This window comes from Prunus mume, linkage group LG3, assembly GCF_029339155.1.
Source record: "Prunus mume cultivar Tortuosa linkage group LG3, ASM2933915v1, whole genome shotgun sequence".
NCBI classification, from domain to species: domain Eukaryota; kingdom Viridiplantae; phylum Streptophyta; class Magnoliopsida; order Rosales; family Rosaceae; genus Prunus; species Prunus mume.
The window spans coordinates 5,972,415-5,995,633 of NC_142700.1; the positions used below are offsets into that span (position 1 = coordinate 5,972,415).

A 23,219-nucleotide genomic window follows, 5' to 3' on the forward strand; every position below is an offset into this window, starting at 1 on the left:
GATTTTTCACTTTTACCTCACACACACACACACTCTCTCTCTCTCCGATTCTCTCTACGCGAACTCCCGGTGTTTCACTATTCACCGAACTGAAAACCTCACAGCTGTCACGTCCGCCACCTCACCTTGAGATCGGTCTCGTTCGACTCGTTGTGAAGTCCCGATCAAAACCCACCGTTATCCAGACCGGAAAGCTTGAAATCCAGCCACGATATTGATTGGTTCAAACCGAGGTTTTCGCTATTGCACCGCCGCCTCCGTCGTCCATTTCGTGAACCAGTGAGGTTTCTTCTCCTTTTATCTGCTTTAGCTGTTTATGGGGTTGGATTAGAACGATTTTGAAGTTTGGAAGTAGATTTTGGAAGCTAGGTTTTGACCGGTTTTCAATTTGAAATTCCGCCAGTTCCCGTAATTGGACCTTGTGGTAGTTGAAGAAAGTGATCCTGACCTTGAGAAGAAGCTCGGGTAGGAAGGGTGAGCATTGGTGTGGAGTTTTTCCGTCGCCGGAAATTACTCTACACACCCACTCTCTCTGGCGCGTGTGGCAGCGCGTGGGCAAGGTAGTGAGGTCACATTTGCATCCTGTTGTAATCCTTAGGTTGTCACGAGTGCATAGGATTTTACGGATCTCAATTTGGATGTCGTTTGACTATCGAACGGATTTCGCATATTGTGCGTTATCCAGGTTCGATAGGTTCTAACCGTTGGATCGTTTCCAAATTCAAGTATGTTGATCTAGGTACTCTTAGAAACCTATAGGAATTCACGGATCGTGAATCGGAGCCCCGGATGTTCCGATTCAGTAATTTGAAGTTTGGGGATTAGCGATAACCGTACGATTAGAAGCGATTCCCAAACCAGTAATCGGACCTTAGGATATTTCATTGGACGATACGCACCGAACTTGGGGATTTAAGTATTTCCTTTTGTGAATTTCCATTTTGAAGTGCGTTATATTAATCAAGAGTTTGTATCTCAAAATAGGTACTTCGGTCGATCATTCATAGCAGGACCTCTCTGGGCCGAGCGGCTTGGGATTATCTGTGAGTGGACTTTGTTTTCTAGCATTCGCATGGTTTTATTGATAAAATATTTGTGCATATATTTTTAAATGGTGATTTTGATTTAATTATTTGGTTGATGGATTTGAATATTCTTATACGTATTGGCAATATATTTTGAGTATGGATATATTTGAGTATGATGAATATGTTTATATGGATTTTGGGATGTCTATCTATATTGCCTATGTATAGAGTATGAGGAGTTGTTGTGGTGAGATTGTGGAAAGATATGAGTTTGAGGGTTGGTTGTGAGATGTATGAGTATGTTAGGTGAGTACCATTCCCTAGTTACTAGGCTTCCCACACACGTCGTTGGCAGTGCCGGTGGGGTGGGAAGGCCATGAGATTGTGGGTCTCACTGTAACACCCCGACCCCAAATTTATCCCATGTTTAATTAATTTAAATGGAATTGAGAAATTACCCGTGGGATAGGGGTATTTTAGTCATTTTCTTACCCGAAAGGAATTTGGGAATTCGCGGTTGTACCGTTGCGTAGAGCACGGTGAGATGAGTCCGTAGACACGTAGTGGGCTCGAATCGAGTTGTAACGAGAGAGATATGGTCAAGAAGCTCAGTGGCATAATCGTAAATATTTGGAAATTGATTTTTGGTTAAAAGACGGAAATGCCCCGCTCTCTCTCTCTCTCTCCCAAGGCGTCTCCTCTCTCTCTCTCCTCGGTTTCAATGGAACATGCCACGCTTTGGCCGTGCTCGTCCGCCACCAAAGTCGACGGTAGACTAAATGACGCCGCCGTCCTCTTCCTACCCAATGGGTCTCGCCAGGTCTCGCCGAAAATTGAAGAAAACCGCCGGCCGCCAACCGCCGCTTGCTTCTCCGTCGTCCGCCGCCATTTTTGGCAATCAAGGTATGGAAATTCATCCCTTCTGCATGCTCTAGCTGATGGTTGGGTAGGATTTCATAAATTTTGAGGCTAGGTAGCTCGATCTACGAGTTGAAATTCGGCCGGTTTTGCGATCGCGATTCCGGCCACTTCCGGTCAGTTTTTGGGGTATGTCCAAGAACAAAAGTGACTCCAAATTAGGTGTATTACCTAGGGTAGGAGTCTTGGCTCATGATTTGGAGGATTTCCGGCGATGCGATATCGCTTTAGACACCCACGCACCGCCGCGGTGGCGGCGTGGGCACCGTAGCTGAGGGCATTTTTGTCCCATTATGATCCTCTCGATGTCACGAGCGCGTAGGTGTGCTCGGATCTCATTTTGGATACCGTTAGAGTTCCGAACGGATATCGCATATCACGATTTTCCGGTTCGCTAGGTTTGGACCGTTGGATGGTCCTGAAATTATAATATGTTGATCTGGGTATTTCCAGGATCATGTAGGATTCGACGGATCGTAAAATGGAGTCCCGGATACTCCAGAAATGCTAACCCTAGGGTTAGGGTTTTAGCGATCGTCCGATCGTGCGATCGTGAGCGATCCGACCGTCCGATCTGGACCAAACTTGCAGGACGTGTGTCCTAGACCTTGTAGAACCTATAGGAACTGTCGGATCATGATTTGGAGGTCGTGGGCCCCGCGGGCCTGTTTGACCAAGTTGGGTAGTTTGACCGCGGGTTGACCTCTAGACTTTCGTTGTGTAGTTCTATCATCCCAGGAGGGTTAGAATGACCTTAGTGACAGGTCTTGGGCGTTGTTGAGTTAAATGGTTTATGCGTGATTTTAGGATATTATTATATAATTTAAATTGCAGAATTATCAGATGCTTTGCCAGGGTTGAGGCTTGTATAGAAGTAGAATTTATATTTTATATAATTAATTGTGTGGATGTTTAAAAGTAAATAAAGCGATCGAATGTTAGCTTACAGTGCTATACGCACTACCCCACGCCCCATATTGTGATCATGTTGAGGGTCGTGAGAACGAGCTTGAGCCAGCAGTGAGGTCGCACGCGCCTTTGGATTAGCCGCGTGTTGAGCACCCCACGAGTGCGTCCCGACGTATGAGAGGAGATATGGTTGTGTGAGGGCTGGTGAGAATGTAGCGAGCCCAGTGGAGGTCGCACGCGCCTTTGGATTAGCCGGCGAGTTGGGCCCCACGTGGCCCGGCCCCACGTATGAGGAGATATGGTTGTGTGGTGGTGAGAATGTAGCGAGCCCAGTGAGGTCGCACGCGTCTTTGGATTAGCCGGCGTGTTGATGCACTCCCATACGTGGCCGGGTGCGTCCGACGTATGAGGAGATATGGTTGTGTGAGGCTGGTGAGAATGTAGCCAGGCCCAGTGGTGAGTCGCACGCGTCTTTGGATTAGCCGGCGTGTTGACAGCCCCATATGTGGCCGGGTGGCCCCGGACGTATGAGGAGATATGGTTGTGTGAGGGGTGAGAATGTAGCCGTGCCCCGGAGGTCGCACGCGCCTTTGGATTAGCCGGCGTGTTGACCCATACGTGGCCGGTGCCCCGACGTATGAGGAGATATGGTTGTGTGAGGGCTGGTGAGAATGTAGTGAGGTCGCACGCGTCTTTGGATTAGCAGCGTGTTGATGTGCCCCATCACGAGGGTGCGTCCGTCGTATGAAGGGTGATACTGTGATTGTGACTGATGGGTTGTGATGGATAAATATTAGAATGTATGTATTTGTGTGGTGGTAATGGTTCATTTGATGTTAGTAGCCAGGATAGATATGAAAGAGCTACGTGTGGCTTGATCCCTTAGTAGGTACGTAGGCACTTGAAGTTACTAGGTGCAGCCACAGATTAGACCCCACTTAGGTGGTCTTATTGAGTTTGGTTTGGGCCTCATTGTTGGTCCCAAAACTTGGTTGAATTGAGGCTTGTCCTGGGGACTAAGTGAATGAGGGTGCGCGTGAGTAGATTTTGAAATTGTTATATGCATGTTTAATGCATTAAGTTATTTTAAAAGCAGTGTGGGCTGTTCTGCTAGAAGCATTTGAAGGCCGGAGGCCATTTATGTAAATTGCATGAGAGTTTATTGTGCTTGCTGCCGGTTGGGTTATAAAATGCGTTTTATGCAGGTGGAAATTTTGGGGAAATGTTCAATTTATAGGAGACTCACGAATTTTCGGCAGAAAGTCTCGTGCCCTTAGTCCTCTACGTAAACGGGACATAGATTTAAGGAGTGAACCCGGCTTGGGTGTGATGCCGGGTCTCCGCAGGTCTCGGGTTACGGGAAATTCGGGACGGTCCATCACTCACACATGTCGTTGGCGATGCCGATGTGTGAGACACTTCCCATACGTGTCGTTGGCGGCGCGTATGGGAAGAGTATGTATATTGCTTAGTATTATCACACACGCCGTTGGCGTGCGTGGGGTGATGATACTGTCTGCAGGCGCGTAGGACTTGTTATGAGATATGTGAACTACACGTGTCGTTGGCGATGCCGGCGTATGAGCTATGGAGTTCCGGTCCCCGGTTGGACTACTCATTCCCGGACGGGTTAGTGCTCGAAATCTTGAGTACCAGCCAAACAATTCCCCGATTGGATTGTTTCGCCGGTACATTAGTATGGAGAGAAGTATATGTTATATTATAGTTATATTTATAGATATATATATATATATATATATGTATATGGGTTGATGAGAGTTGCATATCTTTGGGAATGGAGTAGTGGTTTGAGATTTTGAGAGTTATTGGACTTTGGGATTAATGTGTTTTGAGCATTTGGTTTATGAATTGTGAAACTGCATGCTAGAGCATTATTTTTACACGGTGGGGTTATTATGTTGTTTTAAAATAAAAACTTTATTTTTGTCCACTCACATATTTGCTTTGCGCCTCAGTGAGTTGCTCTTGGAAGCGTTCGAGTTGGTCGCGAGCTCAAAACGTTTCATCCGTAGATAGGACTTGTGTAAATTCCTTCTACTCAACTGTTTGTTGTAAACAAATTCTGTTAGATGCTCTGTTATCGCTCATGTTAGGTTGTTACTTGAGGCCGGAGGCCACTTTACTTTGGATTGTCGTATGTTGAAAGCATGCTGGCAGTTGAGATTTATATTATGTAAATTATGCAGGTTGAATGTTGTTGGGTTGAGCATTTTACAGAGGAGACTCTGCCAAAAATTTTGGTAGGATGTCTTTGGTGTTCAGTAAGTGGGCCCGTATCGGTATGATGTCGGCACCATGACAGGTCCACCGGTTTGGGAAATTTCAGGGTCCTCGACTTGGTATCGAGCATTAGATTCATTTTCCTTCGACTTTTGCACTTTTGCTGCATTGTTGATCTAATGATTTTATGGTTTCTTTGTGTAGAACCATGTCAACTCGCCGAGCAAGAACGCGAGGTCGTGGTCAGAGATGGGGGCCAAATCCTCCACCACCATCTTCGTCACCACCTCTTTCGCCACCAGCTCCATCTCCTCCACCATCTCCACCTGCCGGAGATAATGCCTTGGACTTACGCCATGTGCTAAGTTAATTCACACGCATGATGACTACAACTTTGCGGAGGAGGCGTAGTACAAAAAGTTCTGAAATTAAAAGGGTGAAGGAACTTGGAGCAAAAGAGTTCATGGGTGGCCCAGACCCAGCAGAGGCTGAATGTTGGATTACGATGTGGAACGGATCTTTGAGGTCTGGAGTGCCAAGATGGAGATAGAGTCCGTTTGGCTACCTTTTTGCTTAAGGGGAATGCTTATCATTGGTGGAAAGCTGTAAAAAGGGGCTATGAGAATCAATTGCTATTACTTGGGAGGAATTTCAGAGGGTCTTCTCCGATCAATTTTATCCACCTTCTTACCGGTATGCTAAGAAGTCGAGTTCCTATATCTCAAGCGAGGATCAATGACGGTGGCGAGTATGAACATAAGTTTAATGAATCTGTCAAGGTTTGCACAGAGTTAGTGGCTACCAAGAGGATCGGTGCGACGCTTTGAAGGCGGTTTGTGGTGGGAAATTAGTGTGGTCACACCAACACTTATCCCAACATGAGGGCTTTGGTGAGCTGGCAGAGTATCTAGGAGATGTGTTATGGGTACAGTAGACGCCGCAGAGATGCGCAAGGATTGGTGGTCCGAGTCGGGCCCATCCAAGAGAGGAGGATCTAGTTCTAGCTCGCTAGTGGTGGATGGTCGTGAGACGGGGATCCATTCTGGTAGTGGGAGATCTGGTTCTCGTCCAACATGGACTCGATATTGAGCGAGCCTGCATCTAGCATCGCTAGAACTCCCTCCGGAAAATTGGGTTGACATGCTACAGTTGCGGGCAAGTGGGGCACTTTGTGAAGGATTGCCCTAGTTCCACTTAAGGAGGTAAACAAGGCCGAACACGGCCCAATATGCTACTTTTGTGGACAAAGGGGCATACTAAGAGGACCTGCCCACCGATCTACCCTGGATACAAAGAAGGCAGTGGGACCGAGCCCAGCAGAATAGGGAATATGGGTCAAGATCGAGTCGAGTGGTGCTACTTCCTCTGCAGCAGGATCTTCCAAAGAGCAGGCATCGTCATCTTCTAGGGAAGAGGTGGCAGAAATTCAAGGGTCAGCCCTGGCGCTCTACCACTCGAGCTAGGGTGTTCTCTATGACCCAGCAGGAGGCACATGCCACTGCACGTGATTACCGGTATGATCCCTATTTTTGGTTATCTTGCTCGTGTTTTAATTGACCCGGGGGCCACACATTCTTTCGTAGCACACAACTTCGTACCTTATGTCAGTGTGAGACCGACACCCATGATAGGAAGCTTTAGTATTTCTCTACCCACGGGGGAAGTCTTGTATGCGGACCGAGTGTTCAGAGAATGTTATGTCCAAGTAGACGATGCGTAGTTATAAGCCAATTTGATTCCTTTAGAATTGGTGGATTTGGATATTATTTTGGGGATTTGGATATTATTTTGGCTAGAGAGGCATCATGCGTCCGTGGATTGTTTCCGGAAGGAAGTGACACTCCGGAGTCCAGGACAGCCTAAAGTGATTTTTCTGGGAGAACGTAGAATCCTCCCTACCTGTCTTATCTCTGCTATTACAGCCAAGAGGTTACTCAAGAAAGGGTGTGAAGGATTCTTAGCTCATATCATCGACACTCGAGAGATTACCTTGAATCTGGAAGATATTCCCGTTGTTAGTGAGTTCCCTGATGTCTTTCCAGATGATCTTCCTAGGTTACCTCCTGAAAGGGAAATCGAGTTTATTATCGAACTTCTTCCGGGCACCAATCCTATTTATCTAACTCCTTATAGGATGGCACCAGCTGAGCTCCGGGAGTGAAGATTCAGTTGCAGGAATTAGTGGATATGGGATTCATCCGACCTAGTGTTTCCCCATGGGGTGCACCGGTGTTGTTTGTGAGGAAGAAGGATGGGACCATGAGGTTATGTATTGATTACCGGCAGTTGAATAAGGTGATAGTACGTAACCGGTATCCTTTGCCTCGGATTGATGATTTGTTTGATCAGTTGAAAGATGCCAAGTATTTCTCTAAGATTGATCTGAGGTCAGGATACCATCAGTTGAGGATTAGAGAAGAAGATGTCCCCAAGACTACATTCAGAACGCGGTATGGTCATTATGAATTTCTGGTGATGCCGTTCGGACTGACGAATGCTCCAGCAGCATTTATGGATCTCATGAATAGAGTGTTCCGACCATACTTGGATCACTTTGTGATTGTGTTCATAGATGATATCTTGGTTTACTCTAAGACTTTGGAAGGGCATAAGAAGCATCTAAGGTTGGTATTGAGGACTTTATGGAGGAAGCAGCTTTATGCCAAGTTTAGCAAGTGTCAGTTTTGGTTGGATAGAGTGGTATTCCTTGGACATGTAATCTCAATGGAAGGGATTTATGTGGACCCACAGAAAGTTGAGGCTATTGTGAATTGGGTACAACCCACAAGTGTGACGGAAGTACGAGTTTTCGGGTTAGCAGCTACTATCGTCGATTTGTGGAAGGGTTCTCTTCAATAACAGCACCTCTCACGAGGTTGACAAGGAAAGACGTCGCATTTGAGTGGACGGAGGAGTGCGAACAGAGTTTTCAAGAGTTGAAGCAGCGGTTAACCACCGCACCTGTTTTGGCTCTTCCGATAACTCAGGGGGCTTCGTAATCTATAGTGATGCATCTTTGCAAGGATTTGGATGTGTTCTGATGCAACATAATCGGGTGATTGCTTATGCCTCGAGGCAACTCAAAAAGCATGAGCGAAATTATCTAGTCCATGATTTGGAACTTGCTGGAGTGGTGTTTGCTTTGAAGATTTGGCGGCATTACTTGTATGGTGAGACATGTCAGATTTTCACTGATCACAAGAGCCTTAAGTATTTCTTCACTCAGAAGGAGTTGAATATGAGACGATGGCGTTGGCTGGAATTGATCAAGGACTATGATTGTACGATTGAGTATCATCCAGGCCGAGCTAATGTGGTTGCAGATGCATTGAGTAGGAAGACTACTGCAAACTTAGTTCATATTAGGACGGCCTATCTTCCGTTGTTGGTGGAACTACGGAAGGATGGAGTAGAAATGGAGATGACTCAACAAGGTGGAATCCTTGCTAGCTTGCATGTGAGACCCATTATGGTGGAGCGGGTAATTGCAGGCCAAGTTGGGAGATCCTACACTCTGTAGGATAAGGGGAGAAGTAGAAAATGGAACACGGAAGGATTATGCCATAAGGGGAGACGGAGCCTTGGTAAAAGGAGCTCGTCTATGTGTACCTAGTAAGAATGCTGAGTTGAAAAGAGAAATCATGGAGGAAGCTCACTGTTCCACTTACACTATGCATCCGGGTAGCACGAAGATGTATCGGACGCTACGGGCATATTATTCATGGCCGCATATGAAGGGAGACATTGCCAAGTATGTGAGTAGATGCTTGATCTGTCAACAAGTGAAGGCGGAGCGACAGAAGCCATCGGGACTCATGCAACCACTTCAGATTCCTGAATGGAAGTGGGAGCGTATTGTCATGGATTTTGTTTTCAAGCTTCCACGTACTTCAAAGGGTCATGATGGAATTTGGATGATAGTGGATAGATTCACCAAGTCTGCTCATTTTCTACCCATCAAGGAGACCTATCCTTTTACAAGGTTGGCAAAACTTTTTGTGGATGAGATTGTGAGGTTCCATGGAGCACCTGTGTCCATTGTATCGGACAGGGATCCTAGGTTCACTTCTCAATTTTGGAGGTGTTTACAAGAAGCTATGGGTACTATATTGCAATTCAGTACTGCTTTTCACCCACAAACCGATGGACAATCGGAAAGAACTATCCAGACTCTGGAGGACATGTTGAGGTCCTGTGTGTTACAGTTTAAGGATGCATGAGATGTTCACCTTGCCTTGGTGGAGTTTGCTTATAATAACAGTTATCATTCGAGTATTGGGATGGCTCCTTATGAGGCGTTGTATGGGAGGCAGTGCAGGACTCCTATTTGTTGGAATGAAGTGGGTGACAAGAAACTGAAAAATTGGATAGTATCCGAGTAACAAATGAGAAAGTGAAGATAATAAAAGAGAAGTTGAAAACTGCACAAGACCTACAGAAGAGTTATGCAGATAACAGGTCTAAGGATCTTGAGTTTGCAGTTGGGGATTGGGTGTTCCTGAAATTATCTCCTTGGATGGGTGTGATGAGATTTGGGAAACGTGGGAAGTTAAGCCCTCGTTACATTGGACCTTATGAGATCACAGAGCGAATTGGACCTGTTGCTTATAGACTTGCTTTACCCCCAGAACTATCTCGAGTTCATAATGTATTCCATGTATCCATGCTCCGGAAATACATGTCAGACCCTTCTCATGTATTAGAAAATCAACCTGTGAAGTTAGAAGAAGATTTGTCGTATGAGGAACAACCAGTACAAATCTTGGATAGGAAAGAACAAAGGTTGCGTTCTAGATCCATCCCGGTAGTGAAAGTTTTGTGGAGAAGCCAAACTGTTGAATAAGCTACTTGGGAACCCGAGGAGCGATGCGGGCCAAGTACCCTTACCTCTTCCATTGACAGTACGTGAATTTCAGGGACGAAATTTTTATAAGGGGGGTAGATTGTAATACCCCGACTCCAATTATTTCCTATTTTAATTAAATTAAGAGAATTATGAATTTACTCTTGGGTTAATTGTGAAGACCCGTATTTTAAAATATATAAATATATATATTGGTTATATTTTTAATTATCTTGGTACATAAATGTAAACTTTGTTGTTATAATTTTTTACTAATTATTATACTACTACAATAATAACTTATATATATATAATTGTTTTGTTTTAGGTGTTATACTTTGAGATTTTGTTCTTAGTTATTAAAAAAAATAGTAGTAATATTAGAAATAAGTTTATGTATTGCTTTTAACTTTATCTCTTCCTTGCCGACCAAGTTGAAGTGGCCTAGATAATTTGTACAAACACACTTTAAGACTCCAAGTGTCAATCTATTGAGATGACTAAGCCTTATTTAGCATGAGGTGTTGGCAATTTGATAAATAGCTATCCTAAACTTGGAGATCAAGTTCCCACGTGGTCATCACCTCTCCACCAATTAGAACAATTTGAAACCTCTTGAGTATTACTATAAATAGGACACTTCCTTTGTTTTTTTGAAAGCATTTTTACCTGCATGAAAGTTCTTACAAAGAGAGAAAAACGTAGAGGGAGAGAGCAGTGAGGAAATTCTTGGAGGAGATACTTAGCTTGTGTTTTCGTAATTTGGAGCTAGCTTTAGAATCAAGGTAGGGGTTTCTTGGGGGGCCTTTTTCAGAGATTGATTTAATTAAATTTCATGAGCATTACATTATACATGGTACTGTTTGATTTACGTACTCTTAACTGTTTGAACAATGTGGGCATGATTATATGTACATTGGTGATATTTAAATGATTACATTATTTTTATGAGATATGTGAACTATATAATTTCATGGAAATTATTTGGAGTTCTTGGGTTGAGAAGATAATGGTGGAAAAAGAGGGTAATGGGAATGGTCTTTTGTGTAGTTGAGTCTAACTCTTGGCAGGTACTAGGTCTCAGGGATCCCACAGTGCACATGGTTTTTATTGGGTGATTCGGGACTGGCGAAAGAGAGTTAAACAAGATGACTAACCAAAGGGGGAATTATGGATGATTAAAATGGGTGTTAGTTCATATAAATGGGCATTCGGGACCAAGTGGTATAAGCATGGTATGGGACGTGCAGGTCTGCTTGTCCAGTTATATAAATTAACGGGATTAGATGAAGAGCATTCATGCATTGTTACTAATAATGTGAAATTTGGTTGCTTGATTATTTGTCACTTAATTTAATTATATCAATTTATAGTAAAAAGGTCTATGTCCCTACTGAGCTGTGGTTTCGCTCACCCCCTAATAGATTTTGCAGGTACTGAACCTAAAATCTAGAGTTTGTGATGATTTTTGGCATGTCTATAGAATGTAACATAGCTTGTGGTTGAATAATGAGCTACTCTTTAAGTGAACTCTCGAGTAGTTCTAACTTGTAAAATAATGTAAAATTCTTATAGTTTCAAACGTTATCGTTTCTGCGTTCTTGCTGAATATTTTATGTGAAATATCTATTTTATTTATTTAAATGTCTTCTTCACATTTTAGTTATAGTTTTTATTAAATTCTATAATTAAGGTGTGAATCACGTTGTAACCCAAGGTTTTGTAAATCCGAGGGTTGGGGTGTGACAGGTTAAGGGTAATTTTGGTCATTTTCTTATCCGGAAAGATTTTGGGACCACGAGTGGTTTGGTTGCGTAGGTGGTACTAAGACGAATCCGTAGACATGCGGTAGGCTTGAATCGGAGTCGTAACGAAGTTTTGGCGATCAAATTAAGTTCGATGGCGGAACCGTAATTATTTCGAAAAGTTTGGTAAAAATCAGATTTTTCACTTTTACCTCACACACTCTCTCACTGCGCGAACTCCCCATGTTTCATCTTGCTCACCGAACCGGAAAAACCCTTACACCGCCACGTTCGCCACCTCACTCGAGACCAGTCCGTTCGACTCGCCGTGAAGTCCCGATCAAAACCCACCGTTATCCCGACCGAAAGCTTGAAATTCGCCACGATATTGACTGGTTCAAACCGGAGGTTTTGCGCTATCGCACCGCCATCTCCGCTGCGTCCATTTCCGGTGAACAGGTGAGGTTTCTTCTCCTTTTATCTACTTTAGCTGTTTATGGGGTTGGATTAGAACGATTTTGAAGTTTGGAAGTTGATTTTGGAAGCTAGGTTTTGGCCGGTTTTCAATTGAAATTCCGCCAGTTCCCGTACGAATTGGACCTTGTGGTAGTTGAAGAAAGTGATCCTGACCTTGAGAAGAAGCTCGGGTAGGAAGGGTGAGCAGTGGTGTGGAGTTTTTCCGTCGCCGAAAATTACTCTACACACCCACCCTCTGCCGGCGCGTGTGGCAGCGCGTGGGCAAGGTAGTGAGGTCACATTTGCGTCCTGTTGTAATCCTTAGGTTGTCATGAGTGCATAGGATTTTACGGATCTCAATTTGGATGTCGTTTGACTATCGAATGATTTCGCATATTGTACGTTATCCAGGTTCGATAGGTTCTAACCGTTGGATCGTTTCCAAATTGAAGTATGTTGATCTAGGTACTCTTAGAAACCTATAGGAATTCGCGGATCGTGAATCGGATCCCTGGATGTTCCGATTCAATAATTCGAAGTTTGGGGATTAGCGATAACCGTACGATTGGAAGCGATTCCCAAACCTGTAACCAGACCTTAGGATATTCCATTGGACGTACACGCACCGGGAACTTGGGGATTTAAGTATTTCCTTTTGTGAATTTCCGTTTTGAAGTGCGTTATATTAATCAAGAGTTCGTATCTCGAAATAGGTACTTCGGTCGATCATTCGCAGCAGGACCTCTCGGGGCGGGCAGCTTGGGATTATCTGTGAGTGGACTTTGTTTTCTAGCATTCGCATGGTTTTATTGATAAAATATTTGTGCATATATTTTTAAATGGTGATTTTGATTTAATTATTTGGTTGATGGATTTGAATATTCTTCTACGTATTGACAATATATTTTGAGTATGGATATATTTGAGTATGATGAATATGTTTATATGGGTTTTGGGATGTCTATCTATATTGCCTATGTATAGAGTATGAGGAGTTGTTGTGGTGAGATTGTGGAAAGATATGAGTTTGAGGGTTGGTTGTGAGATGTATGAGTATGTTAGGTGAGTACCATTCCCTAGTTACTAAACTTCCCACACACGTCCTTAGCAGTGCCGGTGGGGTGAGAAGGCCATGAGATTGTGGGTCTCGCACATGTCGTTGGCAGTGCCGGCATATGGGAAGAGTATGTATATTGCTTAGTATTATCACACACGTCGTTGGCAGTGCCGGTGGGGTGATGATATTGTCTGCGCGCGTAGGACTTGTTATGAGATATGTGAGCGACACGTGTCGTTGGCAGTGCCGGCGTGTGAGCTATGGAGTTCCGTCCCCGCAGTTGGACTACTCATCCCGGACGCCGGGTTAGTGCTCGAAATCTGAGTACCACCAAACAATCCCGGTTGGATTGTTTCCCAGTACATTAGTATAGAGAGAAGTATATGTTATATTATAGTTATAGTTATAGATATATATATATATATGTATATATATATATATGTGTATATGGGTTGATGAGAGTTGCATATCTTTGGGAATAGAGTAGTGGTTTGAGATTTTGAGAGTTATTGGACTTTAGGATTAATGTGTTTTGAGCATTTGGTTTATGAATTGTGAAACTGCATGCTAGAGCATTATTTTTACACGGTGGGGTTATTATGTTGTTTTAAAATGCAAACTTTATTTTTGTCCACTCACATATTTCTGTTTTGCGCCCCCCAGGCAGTAGTTGCTCTTGGAAGCGTTCGAGCAGGTCGAGAGCTCAAAACATTTCATCCGTATATAGGACTTGTGTAAATTCCTTCTACTCAACGGTTTGTTGTAAACAAATTCTGTTAGATGCTCTGTTATCGCCCATGTTAGGTTGTTACTTGAGGCCGGAGACCACTTTACTTTGAATTGTCGTAGTGTTGAAAGCATGCTGGCAGTTGAGATTTATATTATGTAAATTATGCAGGTTGAATGTTGTTGGGTTTGAGCATTTTACAGGGAAGACTCTGCCAAAATTTTTGATAGGATGTCTTGGGTGTTTAGTAAGTGGGCCCGGCATCGGTGTGATGTCGGCACCAAGACAGGGTCCGCCCCGGTTTCAGGGGAAATTTCGAGGTGGGTCCTGTCACCACCGGCATCTGGTTGATATTTGTATGTCCTTTTACTATGGCATCTGGTTGATTCAATTATTTTCACAGGAAGTTCTGGTTGTGATAAAAGTCTATTTCTGGTTCTTCTTTGTACTTGTCAACCTATGTCTGCTTCTAATTTAATTAGAAGGGGGAAACAATAAGTTGGGATTGTCAGTCACATCATCATCTAAGACCAAACGGAACCCTAAGAGCCCATTTAATATTGCCTTGTGTTGATCTATGATACAGCTACATATACACTCTTTGCATGAGGATTGTTAGAATTGTAGGGGAAACAACAAAGTGATTTTATTAGATTGGAGGAGAATAGTACATAGCATGGTGTAGGCTAATTGACTTTCTACACTTAGCATATTGACTTATTGGCCACTACACTTGATTTAGAATAGTTTTGGGCTATTTGGCCCTTCACTTAAATTAGTTTGGGCTATTTGGCCCTTACACTTAGATTAATGAGCTTATTGGCTCTCAACATAGTTTGATTTGGGGAGCTCTTGGCTCCCTTAGATTGGGAGTTCTTTTGTTTCACTCCCCCACATGCATGACTTAGTTTGGGTCGGGTAGCTTGTAGCTCCCTTAGATTGGGAGTTCTTTTGTTTCACTCCCCCACATGCATGACTTAGTTTGGGTCGGGTAGCTTGTAGCACCCTAATAGTTTGGGAGTTCTTTGTTAGACTCCACTTTGCATTGTGGTTGCATGCCTATTTATAGGCTAATTGTTGCCGCCATTGCCCAAGTTCCACCGACTTGGTAAGATCAACCCCAGCCACATATGTGTGGCTTTCTCTAGAATAATCTTCATTCTTCACATTGGTTTTGCCGACATCACCAAGTCCACTGACTTGGTCTCTTACTCCAGCCACATATTTTTCTATAGATAGTTCTCCAAGGTTGCATGTAGCTGCTGACTTCCCATCAAGCTTATGGCACTTTCTTGAAGCATCTAGATTTTTCTAGATTTTTTTTAGCACAAATGTGCATTAATTTCTACAAGGATTTGATAATAGCATTGCAATACAGTGAAAACCTTGTGTCGTTGTTGTTCATGTCTAGGGCTGCTGAAATAATTTCTCTGTTTGTCTTGGTTGCAATGTTAAGAAGATATGTTTGCAAACAAAAATTCAGACAAAACTCACTCTAGACATTTTGCAATTAAATGCATGCAAAGACATCTCTAATTAAAAAAAGATCAATTCAATTCTCAACTGATCATATATCACTGGCAGAGAGACATCTTGAATTAAAAACATCCAAATAAAGTGAAAATGCCAACAAAGAAGAGGACATAGGTTTACATTTTCTAGGCTACAACACTACAGAAACAAGTCAATAGATTATCGACTATCGACCATTACCATATGGCATTAACATCTGGATTTGCATGCTGTCATATCCATTAGCACGATATGACTTAGCTGACTCAAGCAAGTACTCGGTCTCCTCTGGACAATCAGCTTTCCCCCATGGATGCTTTGCCATAATTCTCATTCCCTCTAGCTCCATTGCTACTTCCTTCATGGTAGGCCTATCCTCCCCTTTTAACTTTACACACCTTCTTGCGAGATCGGCCATGTTTTTTAGTGTCTCAATATTTCCCTCCTTGACTATTTCATCATCAAGAATTTGATTCAAGAGATCCGCCTCCATTGACCAAACAAAGAAGCTCGCTAGGTTTCTCTCTTTCTCAGGCCTGTCAAAAGAAAGTGCCACTTTGCTTGTTAGTAGCTCCATAAGGACAACTCCAAAGCTGTAAACGTCACTCTTTTCTGTTAGTTGACTTGAACAGAAGTACTCAGGGTCTAAGTATCCAAGTGTCCCTTGTACTAAAGTTGTTAGTTGAGTTTGATCCAGAGGAATCAATTTTGAAGCTCCAAAGTCTGACACTTTTGTTATGTAATTCCCATCTAATAGTATGTTAGCTGTTTTCACATCTCTGTGTATGATTGGCATGGAAGTAGAGGAGTGTAAGTATGCTAGTGCTCCTGCAGTTTCTGCTGCTATCTTCAATCGTAATTCCCATGAAAGTGGTGATCCTTTGCCCTTTGTATTATGAATGTGCTCAAAAAGAGTGCCATTGGTGATGAACTCGTAAACTAGTAAAGGCACTGGTGTCTCTAAACAGCAACCCAATAGCCTCACCACATTTCTATGGTTGATTTGAGAAAGAACAATCATCTCATTAACAAACTGCTCCTTCTGAGTTGAGACACCAATTTTGGACTTTTTTATGGCAACCACTTTGTTATCTGGTAATATTCCCTTGTAAACCGTTCCATATCCTCCTTCGCCAAGGATTCGACTTTCATGGTAATTGTTTGTGGCCTTCTCAAGTTCTTCTGCCGTAAAGATTTTTGTTGTCTCCATGGAACTTCCTTGACTTGCGAGTTGTTTTTGTAACAATAAGCCACCATTTTCTTTAAAGTGTTTTTCTTTGAGTTTCATGAGCCTTCTTCTATGCATTCCCCAATATATCCATGAAATTCCAATTAGTAAAACCAAGAGGCCTGCACTGACACCTGCACATAATTGAAAATTGTCGTAAGTGTTTATGCAAGTCTAGTCATAAAAAAAAAATTAGAAAGAAAAAAAAAAGTGTTAAAGATAGATTGATGAAAAGTATTAATAGATGTTGTTTTTGTTGTCTACCTTGTGCTTTACTTTCTAGGATAAAATGCTTCTGAGAAAGAATACGTTGAGACGAAATAAGATTATGTGTATCACAATGAAGGATATTTATTCAGTTTAACTTGGGTCTTGTTAGTGAGATTAATCAATGTTTATAAGCCTTTAAAAAACGGTAATTAGTACTGAGAAGGGGGAAACATACGTAGGTTGGAACTTTTGGATATATTCTCATAGGGGTGGATGTTAACATGTACATAAAACATACCCAATGAAATAACAGGCAGGAGAATGATCTTCCATCGATTGCTGGGATTGTGTTTGATGCAACTCTTTTGATTCTTGTCGTCGTTTTTATACCCCTTGGGACATTTACAAGAATAATCTCCAGAAAAATTTATGCACGTTCCAATACTGCAGGGGTTTGAATCCTTGCACTCATCAATATCTGAATAGTAAGGAAAACCAAATTTATCGCAATTAACATCATGCAAAATTCCAATCTTTAGCTTTCCAGTAAAAACAACTAACACACACATTCACATGTTATTATAAGACAGTACAATTATTCTCTTGTCAAATTTATGTTGCCGGACAACTGTGAATTTAGTTCACATATTCAGGCATGAGCCTTATCAATGGTTCATATTCATATAGTTTAACAAAACATAGTCAGGCAAGTGAACATTATTAATTCATTAGACACATATCTATATATTTCGTGTGTGTGTGTGTGTGTATGCTATAGAGATGACCTTGGCAACTATCTGGGAGGTACGGGTTCCCTAGATAACCTGACGAGCACTGGCAAATGTAAGCAGGCGGACCACCACCGATGGTCGTCCGTTCGACACACTTGGTATTTTCCTTGCATGGAAAGTTGGGGTTCTGTTGAGCTGCATCACATGAATCGCCCTCAACTGCCCAATTCAGAACTGCTGGAAGCTGCCTTGAGTTGTTGAGTTCTTGAAAAGTTGTGTTGGGGTTGAATGAGAAGTTGCCTTGTTCCACAATGAAGGCATAGCTGCAAGGGTACTTAGCGTACCACGGATTATAAATCCCCGATCGATTGCCGACAGTCAGGCTTAGAAGAAAAGTGGAAATGTTTCGCAGTCCACCAGGGATGGAAGCTTGGGAACAGCCAAATCCAGAGCAAGAGTCTGGAAGTGCGTCTCCAAGAATATCATCACACAAGGTGACGCTATTGCCGACTTTGACCTTTTCTTTCTTTGGGCCTCCATCCCCTGAGCGCTCACCCAAAAAGATTCCTATAGTGTCACAGCCCACTGTGGTGAAATTGTTTTGTGTATGGGACATGCTGTAAGGAGGAGGCAGCTGTAGTGAAGTAGAGGAGCTGTCTGCTGTTTCCTCACCCGAATCATCATAACAATCCATGGCTACATCTAGCATTATTTGCAACTCGCCATCAGCGACAGAAAAGTTGGTAATCCTGTGCGTACCGCCCGTCCAGTAGGCTGACGGCGGTTGGGTGGATTGATCACAAGTGATGTTGAATTCTGGTCGAAGGTAACAGCCTTCACCCATGCCAAATGGGTATGGGATTGTGAGGTTACCACATTTGTCTTGGCAATTAGGCCGGGCTTGAGCTGTTGCTGCTGTTGCATTTACAACCAGTCTCATCAATATCATTACTTGCATAACGAGCATCCTCCCATCCCCACGTAAGGCCATGGCATATGTTCACCACTTAATTAAACTTTTGAGTAATTAAGAGGAATGAAGTAAGGAGATAGTACTGGTTTAATTTGCCGTCCTCATATTTACTGGTTTATTTCTCTGTTAAGTCCGGCGAGATTAAAACAAATATTATAACTAATTGAAGTCCGGCCAACCAAAAATAGAAGATTATAATAATTAAAATGTCGTGTCAGACAATAAAAAATGAGATTTGTAATCACTATTTCCAGGAAGTCCAAGCGGACCAACATAGTGATTCACGAAAAAATTCTAGCAGTGACACAAATTGTTTTTATAATTTAACTTCTTTTGCCATAACCATCTTATCCTCTTTTACAAAGAAGAATCCTACAAGCTCTGTTTGATATTTACAAAGGCCCTAGCAATAGGTTATTAGTTATCGGCCATCATCATTTGGCATCAACAGTTGGTTTTGCATGCTGTCATATCCACTACTGGTACCACTAGGACCACAATCAGCTCTAACATTCAAAAGATAAGTGTCTGAATTAGGTGAGCCGAGAAAGTACTCAGTTTTTTCTGCACAGATATCATCTTTTCCCCATGGATGTTTTGCTGCAATTCTCATTCCCTCTAACTCCATTGCTACTTCTTTCATGCTAAGCCTGTCCTCCCCTTTTAACCTTACACATCTTTTTACGAGTTCGGCCACGTTTTGTAGTGTCTCAATATTTCTCTCGTTGGCTATGCCATTATCAAGAATTTGATACAAGTGACCTTCATCAATTGAACAAACGAAGAAACTTGCTAGGTTTCTCTCTTCCTCGGGCCTGGCAAAAGAAAGTGCCACTTTGCTTGTTAGGAGCTCCATAAGGACAACTCCAAAGCTATAGACATCACTCTTTTCCGTTAGTTGATTTGTAAGGAAGTATTCAGGGTCTAAGTATCCAAATGTCCCTTGCACTAATGTTGTAAGTTGATTTTGATCTAGAGGGATCAGTCGTGAAGCTCCGAAGTCTGACACTTTTGCCGTGTAATTATCATCTAATAGTATATTTGTTGCCTTCACATCTCGGTGTATGATCTGCATGAGAGCAGAGGAGTGTAAGTATGCTAATGCTCCTGCAGTTTCTGCTGCTATCTTCAATCGTAATTCCCATGAAAAAGATGATCCTCTGCCATTTATATGGTGGATGTGCTCGAAAAGAGTGCCATTTGCAATGAACTCGTAAACTAGTAAAGGCACTGATGTCTCTAAACAGCAACCGAATAGCCTCACCACATTTCTATGGTTGATTTGAGAAAGAACAATCAACTCATTGACAAACTGCTCCTTCTGTGTTGGGACACCAATTTTGGACTTCTTTATGGCAACTACTCTGTTGCTATCCGGCAATATTCCTTTGTAAACTATTCCGTAGCCTCCTTCACCGAGAATTCTACTTTCATGGTAATTGTTTGTGGCTTTCTCAAGTTGTTCTGCAGTAAAGATTTTCGTTGTCTCCACAGAACCTACTTGACTAGCAAGTTGTTCTTGTAACAATAAGCCACCATTTTGTATAAAGTATTGTTCTTTGAGCTTGGTGAACTTTCTTCTCTGCATTCGCCAATATATCAGTGAAATTCCAACCAGTAAAACCAAGAAACCTCCACTTACACCTGCATATAGTTGAAAAATCACAACTAAGTTGCCTTTATAATTTGCTTATATACGTATATAATCTATGCAACCTTTTTGGGGTAAGATGTAAAGGAAAGGATAGATTGATCAGAAAGAATATATATAGTAATAGGTCTTGTTTTTGTTGTCTAGCTGGTGATTTCTTTTTAAGCAGAATGGTTTTTGACAAAGTATATGATCAAATATATATTACCATTAAAATGATCATTCCTGTTACATGTAAATGAAACATACCCAATGAAATAATCAGCAGGAGATTGTTGGGGTCGTCTTTGATGCAACTCTGTTTATTCATGCCGTCGTTTTTGTACCCTTTGGGACATCTACAAGAATAATTTCCATCTAAGTTCTCACAGGATCCAATACTGCAGGGGTTCAAAGCCTTGCACTCATCAAAATCTGAGAAGAAGGAATTAAATCCATGAACATCAGGTAAAAATGCAAAGTTTAAGCTTACCAGTAACTTAAACTAGCATTTACAAATATTTATTAGATTGTGTGCATATAAATTATATGCGAAGCGAAGATATAGAAAATCAATTACCTTGGCAACCATGTGCGAGGTATGGATTCCCTTGGTAACCCGGCAAGCACTGGCAAATGTAACCAGACCCATTGATGTTAGTGTTCCTGTTGACACATTTGCTATAATCTGCCTTGCATACAAAATCGCATGTCTCATCCCCAATTTCCCAATTTATAACCATTGGAATTTGACTTATGCTGTTGAGTTGTTGAAAACTTGTACTGTTGAATTTGAACTGGCCCTGTTCCACAATGAAAGCATAGCTGCAGGGGTTGAAGTCCATTATGAAAGTATGATTGTAATAGCTACTCAATTGGACAGTACAGTTTTTCAGTCCACTGGGGATGGAAGTTTGGCAGCACCCAATACCGGAGCAATAAGAGTCCTGGTATTCGACGCTGCCTAGGCTGTCACATAAGGACATACACCCGGTTATGAACCTCTCTTCGCCTCTGTATCCTTTGAAAAGCGCTTATGTGTCGCAACCAATGGCGACAAACTTGTTCTTGGTGTCGGAGATGGTATAAGGAGGAGGCAGCCAGAGTATGGGGGTGTTCCTGTAGGTTCTGAGACCTTTGGTGTCATAACAATCTCTGGATGTGAAGGTCATTACTTGCAACTCTCCCTCAGCAAGGTAAAAGTCAGAAATGCGGATTGTGTGGCCCGTCAAGTTTGCCGATGGAGGCGTGGTGGATTGGTCGCAAGTGAGGTTGAATTCGGGTCGAAGGTAGCAGCCATCACCTATGCCAAATGGGAAAGGAATTGTTAGATCACCACATTTGTCTCTGCAGCCAGGCAGGGCTTGAGGCAGGGCTGGAGCTGCTGCTATTGTTGTAAATATTTTGGTATTTAAACATGGCAAGGAGGCTCACAACATTTTTATGTTGGATTTGGGAAAGAACAATCACCGCGTTTACAAACTCTAGACTCTGAGTCTCAGTAATTGGGGCACTGACTTTGGACTTTTTTATGGCCACCACTTTGTTATGATGATCTGCGGAGAAATTTCCTTTGTAACCTACTCCAGAGCCACCTTCACCAAATTTTCTCTCTTCATTGTAATTGTTTGTGGCCTTATTCAGTTCTTCTTCAGTAAAGATTGTGGCCGCATCCACGGATCCATTGTAACTAGCCAACTGTTGTCGTAAAAATAAGCCACCATTTTGTTTAAAGAACTTGTCTTGTTGTTTCTTAAACTGTCTTCTCTTCATTCCGCAGTACAGGCAAAAAAATACAGCGAGATAGATAGTTGAAAAATCACAATCAACTTAATTACAATTATTTGGAAAATATCGTAAGCTCATATCATGGCGTGGTCATAGCCATTGAAATTTAATAAGTTTGTTTTAAAATTTTAAAGACTCTAGATTTCAAGGGTATTATAGGAAATTTGGGCTTAGGAAAAGTATATCAATATGTTATGAAATTAACTAGAGGGTGGAAAAACAGTGTGTGTCTGGAGAAATAAGACAGGAGTGGAAATAACAGCACTAATCTCATATTATAGTTATTTTGCTTTATATGGATATCGGAGGCAAAGGGAGAAAGGGGTTCTCTTAAATAATAGCATAGATTATAATATGTATATCACTGTGAAATTATTTATTAATTTTACATTTAGTCTGTCTAAACAAAAACTCGGGAGATTTTTACTTTTTTATTTTGAGAAAATTATTGTTTTCCTTTTATTTATACTTTATGTTTGTTTTACTAAGCAGGAATGCAAGCAGGTAGCTATTTCATGTTATAGGCTGCACATTAATTAATAGGTAGCTAGTAATACATACCTACTGAAATTTTCAGGGAATTATTTGATGTAGGAGGGTTTTTTAAGCAACTAGTTCCATTCACGCTGTCGATTGTGTACCCTGTGGGGCATAAACAAGTGTAACTTCCAGGTAAATTGGAGCACGTTCCATTAGTGCAGGGGATTAATGTTTGGAAAGCTGCATTCATCAATATCTGAATAGAAAATCAGGAAATTCAATCAGTTAAATTTAAAAAAACAAAATACATATATATTATAATATATATAGGAGGCGGATTCGTGGCACTATATTTAGTTTTGACACAATTTTTGGACTATTAAATTACTCAATTTTTAATGATTAAGATTAAATCTGACATAACAAATAGTAAAGGTTGCCAAGGTGATACTTTTTGCACCTTTGCAACCATTTGGGTGGGTAAGGGTCGTTGTCATACGTGTTGTTACCCTGCTTGTCGTAACAATCTCGGGCTATGTACTGCAGTACCTGCATCTCAGCCTCATCAAGGGAAAAGGCAGTGACAATGATGTTGCCCCAGAGTGCTGTTGGGGGTTCCGGTGGATGTGTTGCAAGTGATGTGAAAGCCTGCCAAAAGGGTATGGGATTGTGAGATTGCCACACTTGTCTGGGCAGCCAGGCAGGGCTTGAGACAAGGCTTGTGCTACTGTTGTTGTAATTAC

General features: G+C 42.1%; 2 protein-coding genes across 2 annotated transcripts; both read right to left on the minus strand.

Moving 5' to 3' along the window:
* Positions 1–15,593: 15,593 nt before the first annotated feature.
* Positions 15,594–18,596, minus strand: LOC148918526 (putative wall-associated receptor kinase-like 16). The gene is made up of 3 exons (XM_089049046.1): positions 17,660–18,596; positions 17,173–17,352; positions 15,594–16,798 (listed from the first exon to the last, which is right to left on the minus strand). The coding sequence occupies exons 1-3, from the start codon at positions 18,594–18,596 to the stop codon at positions 15,624–15,626; spliced, it is 2,292 nt and encodes a 763-aa protein (XP_088905172.1). The 3' UTR covers positions 15,594–15,623.
* Positions 18,597–18,787: 191 nt separating this feature from the next.
* On the minus strand, positions 18,788–21,966 carry LOC148918527 (wall-associated receptor kinase 5-like). Its single transcript, XM_089049047.1, has 3 exons — positions 20,789–21,966; positions 20,479–20,643; positions 18,788–20,222 (listed from the first exon to the last, which is right to left on the minus strand). Exons 1-3 carry the CDS (start codon positions 21,192–21,194, stop codon positions 19,000–19,002), a joined length of 1,794 nt encoding a protein of 597 aa, XP_088905173.1. The 5' UTR covers positions 21,195–21,966; the 3' UTR covers positions 18,788–18,999.
* Between the last annotated feature and the right edge of the window lie 1,253 nt (positions 21,967–23,219).